The sequence below is a fragment of the Rhinolophus sinicus genome, chromosome 2 (assembly GCF_057876585.1).
Source record: "Rhinolophus sinicus isolate RSI-liver-muscle chromosome 2, RSI-T2T, whole genome shotgun sequence".
In the NCBI taxonomy this organism is placed as follows: Eukaryota; Metazoa; Chordata; class Mammalia; order Chiroptera; family Rhinolophidae; genus Rhinolophus; species Rhinolophus sinicus.
In genome coordinates this window covers 133,386,168-133,393,318 of record NC_142502.1, presented here as the reverse complement: position 1 = coordinate 133,393,318, position 7,151 = coordinate 133,386,168, and the positions used below count along the sequence as shown (strand labels likewise).

The following is a 7,151-nucleotide window of genomic DNA, read 5'->3' as shown; positions in this document are numbered from 1 at the left end:
TGTATATCCCTCAGTACAATATTTTTCAGCCAAAGCTTGTATAAGAAAAATTTACACATGCTGTGGGGACAGAGCCTCAAAGAGCAATTTCCAGGCTCTCGGCCTCATATGGAGGGGTGCTGGCTTGGGTGGTAGATGGCCGTCAGCTGTGGCTGGTTGGCCATCGTCTGTGGCCATTGAGCCATTGGCCACTGATATAACTGCTGTGGCTATGGAGGAGAGTCAAGGAGAGTGGAGGAGAGTCGTCGGTCAGTTGGCAGAAAAACGGACAGCAGGTCGCACGTCCAGTGAACCCAGCCTCCAGAGACCATAGTGGTATGACTCCCCTACCTATGGCTCCATGGGTGTTCCTTTTTGGCCTCACCATATCCTGCGTTCTTGTGTGGGGAGCGGGAGCAGAGACTCCGCAGGCCTCCCTGCGCGACACATGCATTCCCAAATCTCAACACAATCTTTTAGTAGAATTACAAGTGGGCTATGTGGTGCAGGGAGTCACACAGGGTCTCTGGTCCTGCTCCCCACATAAGAACACAGGATGTGGTGAGGCCAAAAAGGAACACCCATGGAGCCACAGGTAGGGGAGTCACACCACTATAGTCTCACTGGAGTCTGGATTCTCACGACGTGCGACCTGCTGTCCGCTTTTCTGCCAACTGACTGACTCTCCATTTGCTAGCTGCAATCCGCCTCTCTGCAATCCTCAATCCACACTCCACCGCTTGCTATCTCAGCCACCATCTTCTTGCTAGCCCCTTTTTCTGCTAGGACAGCCACAGCAGTTATATTAGTGGCCAATGGCTCACTGGTTACAGCTGACGGCCACCTAGTCACAGCTGATGGCCATCCAATCACAGTTGATGGCCATTTACTACCTGAGCCAGCACCTGTCTATGTGAGGCCGAGAGCCTGGAAACTGCACTCCTGGCTCTGTCTCCACAGGCTAAGTCTCAAGTTATATCCCAAATACAAATGATAAAAGATGAGAATTACATGTTCTTTGAAAAGAACACTAAGCATCAACAAAGGGGAAGAGGGTGGTGGGAGAGGCACCACTGAGTCATAGTACTTCATACAAAGACAATAAAAAGTTTTTAACAAAATCACACTAATTGTCTGCCAATCAGGAAGTCGAGTTTTAAAGAATTTTCCATTTGAACATGATAGTTTGTTATTTATATATGGGTGTTTATGTGTTTTACACAATCGGTTGTGAGGTTGGGGTGGAACGTACTGCATCATAATTTTTTTTAAAATTTAAAATAATGAGACATAAACTTATCGGTAGAATTTTTTACCCTGAAGTTAGATTTTCAGGGAATAATTACAGTTGGGTTCAATTGAAAGAGTTATCTTTTTCTTTCTTTTTTGTCATCCTCACCTGTTACCATTAGATTCTACATAGGTAAGTACTGGTCATTTTCATGAGTTTGGGAGAAAGGGAAAAATCAGGAGATGAGATGGACTGTCAGTAGGAAGAATGCTCTGTTGATTCTTTTCTGCTTCTCTCTTCCGTGGATCTCTCCCTAAATATCTTCAGTATTCCAAGTCCTGATTTTCTGAATCCCCTTTCTGAGCCACTTAGTTGCTTTTGTTTTGCAGCCTCTACTAGAAGATCTTTTCTCACTCTCTTTACTTCTCAGGAACATAAGACTGGGTACCTGAGAGCACCCAGAGAATAAAATTCCACCTTCGCCTGAAGGAAAGTTGGTACTGACTGTGAGGAGATACCTTATATTGGGCAGTGCCAGCCTGAGCGTGGAAGAACCTCTCCCCACACAGGAGTTTCTCTGAGCTCACAGCACCTGTGTTCTTTCTCAGCGCTGTGGGTTTGCTCTGCTCACTTGCTAGGCTTTGATTTTGGCTCTTCCCTTCTCTCAGGTCCTGTTATGACAAATCTTCCCCATCTAGTCTGACAAAAGCACTCAAGGTAGACAGTAAGTGAGGGGATGCAAAAGGAAGTCCTTCCTTGCCTCCACTTCCCATGTGTACATTTTATAATTTAACAAACATGAAACATTTCAGTGTAATTTATAATGGTTAATATTCAGCTCAATAGTTGTTAACTCAATTTATTAAATTTACCTGGTTTGTTGACTGTCTATATTGTTTTTAATTTTCATTTTAGGAAAGATAGGAATAAATATTCTTTTAAAGCAATTATTTAAAATGCTCAGGATTGTTTGCAATTCTGATACTGATGAGGAATCAGTAGCCCCAGCGGCTGTTGCCAATGATCTTGAGCTGTAGAGAAGCCGGTAAAGGGATAAAGCATACAGATAAGAGAGCACAGACAAGAGAACCCCAGAGAAATGGCACTTGAGCCCTGATTGGAGTGAGCTCAAAGCCTACCTTACTGCTAGATTTTCTTAGTGATGTGATCCAGTAAATACCTTTACTTCTGAAAGCCAAATCATGTTGGAATCTTTCTTACTTACAACTACAAACGCCCTATCTCATACAGTGGGGTTCTACAACTACGAGAACAGGATCTGGCCCCCCAGCTCACCTGCCATTAAAGGGAGAATTCGAACTAAAAGAGGAACTGATAGAAGCACAATCACTGGGAACTTTTCTAACCCATTTTATGACATTAACCAGAGCAGAAAATCAAGACCCATGGCGTTTCAAAACCATAGATTCATTTAAAGTGATGGAAAAGTGTTTTCATCAAAGATGCTAAGTAAGTGATTAGCCAACGCAGTCTATGAAAGATCAAAAGAAATTTAACAATCATCAATAAAAAAATGAATCTGTCCATTCATCTCAGCTATTTATTTGAGAAGCAATGCCCTTACATGGCAATGTAGTGTTCTTGGCCATTAGGATAATTTTGTCAAAGGTCTCATATGACAATTTCTTTCCAGATTAGGGAACTAGCCAGGTACACTTTTTTTCCACATTAGAAATATGTGGCCAGGGAGAGGAAGTGTAATAAGGTGGAAAGCAGAATAGTGGTCTTGAAATATACAGATAAATAAAAAGTCTGGGTCTTGCTTTCATTCAGGTAAGATAATTTTTGTTTTCAAAAAACCTTTAGTTTTTTATTCAAAAAATATCAATAGTAATCCTGCCAGGCATTGAAGTCACCTCAACTCCAACCTGACTGAAGCCAGAATGTTTCAAAGCCTAAGGACAGAGGACCTACTGTGGTCGATTCTCACAAGTGACCTCAAAGGACAGGGCAACACATAATTCAAAGAACCAGTGCCCTATTCAAACTGTTTGCCAGGCAACCATGGCATTGTAAGTACAGATATTAAAATATATTGAAAAACTTTATGGCAATATGACAGATAAATTTTTGTTATTGGTTTTCACAAATATAAAAGTTAAGTATGTGTTTTAATTATCTGTTTTATACATTTTTGCATTTATTCATTTCTATTCTATTTTACAGATATCATTTCATAATAGATTGGAAACTTTTTAACTTCAAAAGAATAATAATAATAAAAAAGTAACCCAGTTTCTTCATCTAAGAAGTTTAAGAAGTTCTGTTCTAAACATTGTAAGAGGCGAGGCCTAAGGCTGGTTGTGTCATACCGCCAGGCCTTGGGGAATGGGTGGGCAGTAGAATGTTGGGAGAGCAATGTCTTCATATGTAACCTAAACCCTACGTGAGCAAAGTCGACAAATCTCATCACAAATATACCAGTAGGATGTATATTTATTCATTTTCACATGGGCTGAGACAAGACCCACAGAATCTCTTCCCCCATCCATTTCCTCCTTCTCAGTGTTTGTCTAGGAAACTAAAGCACACAAGACAGGTAATTGCAGATTACAATTTTTATTATTGCTCTTTGAAAGCTCAGGTTATGGAATGCAGAAAGGAGCCTGAAATGAGGGTGAGGGGGAAGGAAAGGTCAGAATGATGTGGTCAAGTTTGGTATGTAGGGAAAATATTCCCTTCCTGGGTGGGTCTTCTCACTTGGTCCCATGTCTGTGATGAACTGTACACGAAACTCAGGCTGTTGACTCCTACCTGACTTACTCCTTACTTGAACTTGCAGATATAGGGCAAATTCTTATAACAGTGATAGTCTTTCCATGACAGATATCCTGGAGAGACAGAAGGGATAAAGTGAATGGGGCTGGTGGAGATTGTATCCCGGATTTTGGCTTAGGATTCAAAGCCCCTCCCTCCTCTCCACCAGGGTCCTACTCCAAGAAGGAGACTCAAATAGAGGAGAGGTGACATGGAATGGGAGAAGACAAACCAACATTGCATTTCCTACCTGAGGAGGATTTCCTGAAGGTCAGGCCCTGAAAGTGGGGACAAGGGGCTAGCCAAAGGTAATTCCCCTCTTACTTACCTGAGCTTCGTGACAGGCTCCCACAGTAGCCAGGGTTTGAGATGGTGGTAGGATCGGTCTCCCAGGCAAAATAATCCAAAATGTCATTGCTACTCCATCCCCAACCCTCTGCATTGGACACAGTGCCCTATAGAGTAGAGGATGGAGCCAAGTGAGGTTGAATCGCCATTAAAGTTGTCCTTGTATAATCCTCTCAGCTAGATATCTGATCCCTTCCACAGCATCATGAAATTTGTTCTGTTCATACACATGCTGCCACAGAACTCTCTTCTGAGAAACTCTCCCTAACTCTTTGTTCCTATTGGCAAACGCTAAAGCCAATAATCACTAAGACCAATGGTACTACTCAAAGTAATGTTACTAGCTGAAAAAAAATTGGTGGTGCATTTGTAATTACCCTCTCAACCTTAAAGATAATGTCAGTTATATAGGGGAAAAGGGCATCTTATCTTCATTTTGAATTCCTCAACACAGTGTGTGTAGACTCAGTAAAGTTCAGAGAACTGAATTATAAGACATATGTGAATTCTGTAAAAACTTGACAAGAGGCAGATTAACTTCAACTGGAGATAAGGATCCTCCACAAAACTTATCTCTTCAGCTCACCCCAAGGCCCTCCCGTTTCCCCAAACTTCCCCCCAGATCTTTGAGTTCTGGGACATTCTAGGATATTTCCTGGGCAGGCACAGGAAACAGGAAGTAGACCTGGGTAACAATAGCAGCTAGAGAAGTAACAGAGAGGAGATGTTATCACACCTGTGAGGGGTCATGGAGCCCGATCCAGACGTTTGATTGGATGTTCAAATTGTTCTTGACAAGAGTGGCCACGAAGTATGCCTCAGCCCCACTGAGTATAGACACAAGGTTTCCTGAGTGTAGCTTCTGGCAGGCCACCTGTGTGGGGAAGGGAGAGACTGAGGAGGAACTTGAGACGTCACTGAGGGAGGACAGGGCTTACGCAGGTGAGAAAAGATGTGTGTGCAAATGATGAGGGGCTCATTCTCATGCTCAAAATTGTCTGGAGAATGGAGACCACCTTCTCTCCCTCTGGTCTCAAATGTACTTTCCCCCCTCACTCCCAGCTGCAGATGCAACTACTCACATTTGCTTCTGTCCAGGATTTTGGTGTCGTAAACACTGCATAGCAGCGGGAAAGAAAGGCATAGGAGCCTGAGGGACACTTTATGCGTGGAGAGGTATGTTCCTTCTCAAAGTCTTCACCTGGATTGGAAGGAAACAAAGGAGAGAATGGAGTAAAATACAGAGTGGGCGCTGGGGTTGGGAGGTGACCTTAGGGAAATACCTATGAGGTAAGGGCTTGTGAAAGTGACTCCAATCTCCTCACTACCACCTACTATTGCCAGCACTTTCGGGATTACTTGATCTTGAACCAGCCTCATTAAATGAAGGACCATCTCTTTTCTTTCTACCCTTGCCTTTTATTCAAAAGTCTGACACTTCCCCCACTCTGAGCTGACTGCTCCCACACTGGATTCTCCACATTCTCCTTCCCATTATCTCATTGTTGACCCTTCATGCTTCCTCTCTTCACTCTGCCAACATAAATTAGAATCCACTGACAAAATATAAATTACCTCATTCCATTGTTAATGGCCCACTGTGGTGACTCCCACCACTAGTTACCCCAAAGGAAGCAGTGATGATGGAGGAATTGCAGGCAGTTTCCTTGTGTGAGGATATACCCACCATTGCCACATGCATCACACAGGTGGCTTCCTCCTCCTCTTGGCCCTGAGCGTTTACAGGGAACCCAGTGTTAAAGACAGTGAAATCTCACCTTGCACCTGAGATAGAAGCATCAGGCAGGAAAGCAGCATCCAGCACACGCTGGGGAGGGTCATGGATGACAGCATCGTGTCTGTGACTTAAAAAAGAAATCTGAGATCATTTAAGAAGTGTGGTCAGAGAGAGTGCATGCAAAGACCGCTCTCTTCTTCCTCTTGCCTTTTACTTTTTTCCCCTAGGAATGAATTGATCTTGGTGACATAAATCCCATTCTCTAGTTCTGCAAAGAACCCCTCCTGAGACCTCTCTGGACCACCTTTGGTGAGTCTCAGAGACACTGTGTTCTCAGAGAACAGAAATATTCATATACCTTCTCCAAAAATGTATGAGGTAAATGCCTTCCCTCATGTCTCAGCTTTCAGAGCTCCAACTTACCTGTGTTCCACGGATCTGCAATGGTTTGTGAGGTCAGAAAAGACTTGCCTCTTATAAGAGGATTTGAAGGTGGGGCTCTGATATAAATAACAAACATGTGGAGCTAGGACAAATGCCATGGCAAGGGTTTGGGACTAGTTCAAGGAGATTCCTGCCATGGGGAGGAGTCTCTTCCCAGCAAAGGCTGGGAATTACCACAGCTGTTGTTTCTTTCCTCTTAAGAGATGAGCATTTGCCCCAAAAATGGGTGAAGTTTGCTCCTTTCCCTGTCTCTTCCTTGTTAGGGGCCTGTGGTACAAAGTAGTATTACATTTTTAAGGGGGACTCTACTGGAGTAGTTCTTCTGGCTGATATCTCAAGAACTCACTTCTTTAAGCATACATGTGTATTTCTTGCTATGGTGTAGTAAAAGTTTTTTCAAATCTAGTGGATTACAAGTGGGAGTGGGTATGGGAATCACAAGTATCACAATAGGTGAAGGCATAGAAGGAACTAGAGCTAAGAGTAGCAGGGATGGTTCAGAGTTGCCTCTTAAACATGGTAGCTAATTTTAAAGAAAAATCATCATTTGTTCAGAATCATCTGACAAGTCAATAAATAAGCCAAAATCTAAGGAAAATCAGATCAATAAACTTGCCTTGCCAGTTGTTTGAG

The 7,151-nt window shown here is 43.0% G+C and overlaps 1 protein-coding gene across 2 annotated transcripts; it reads right to left on the bottom strand.

Annotated features, from left to right (window-relative positions):
- Window positions 1–3,774: 3,774 nt before the first annotated feature.
- Window positions 3,775–6,554, bottom strand: LOC109438901 (lithostathine-like). Of its 2 annotated transcripts, none has more exons than XM_019719065.3 (6): window positions 6,498–6,554; window positions 6,115–6,201; window positions 5,419–5,537; window positions 5,073–5,210; window positions 4,317–4,443; window positions 3,775–4,062 (listed from the first exon to the last, which is right to left on the bottom strand). In XM_019719065.3, the coding sequence occupies exons 2-6, from the start codon at window positions 6,188–6,190 to the stop codon at window positions 3,998–4,000; spliced, it is 525 nt and encodes a 174-aa protein (XP_019574624.1). In that variant the 5' UTR covers window positions 6,191–6,201; window positions 6,498–6,554; the 3' UTR covers window positions 3,775–3,997. The 2 variants fall into 2 exon arrangements, with proteins under 2 accessions (XP_019574624.1, XP_074188349.1); XM_074332248.2 differs by having other exon boundaries at window positions 6,115–6,215; window positions 6,498–6,518.
- Window positions 6,555–7,151: the final 597 nt, after the last annotated feature.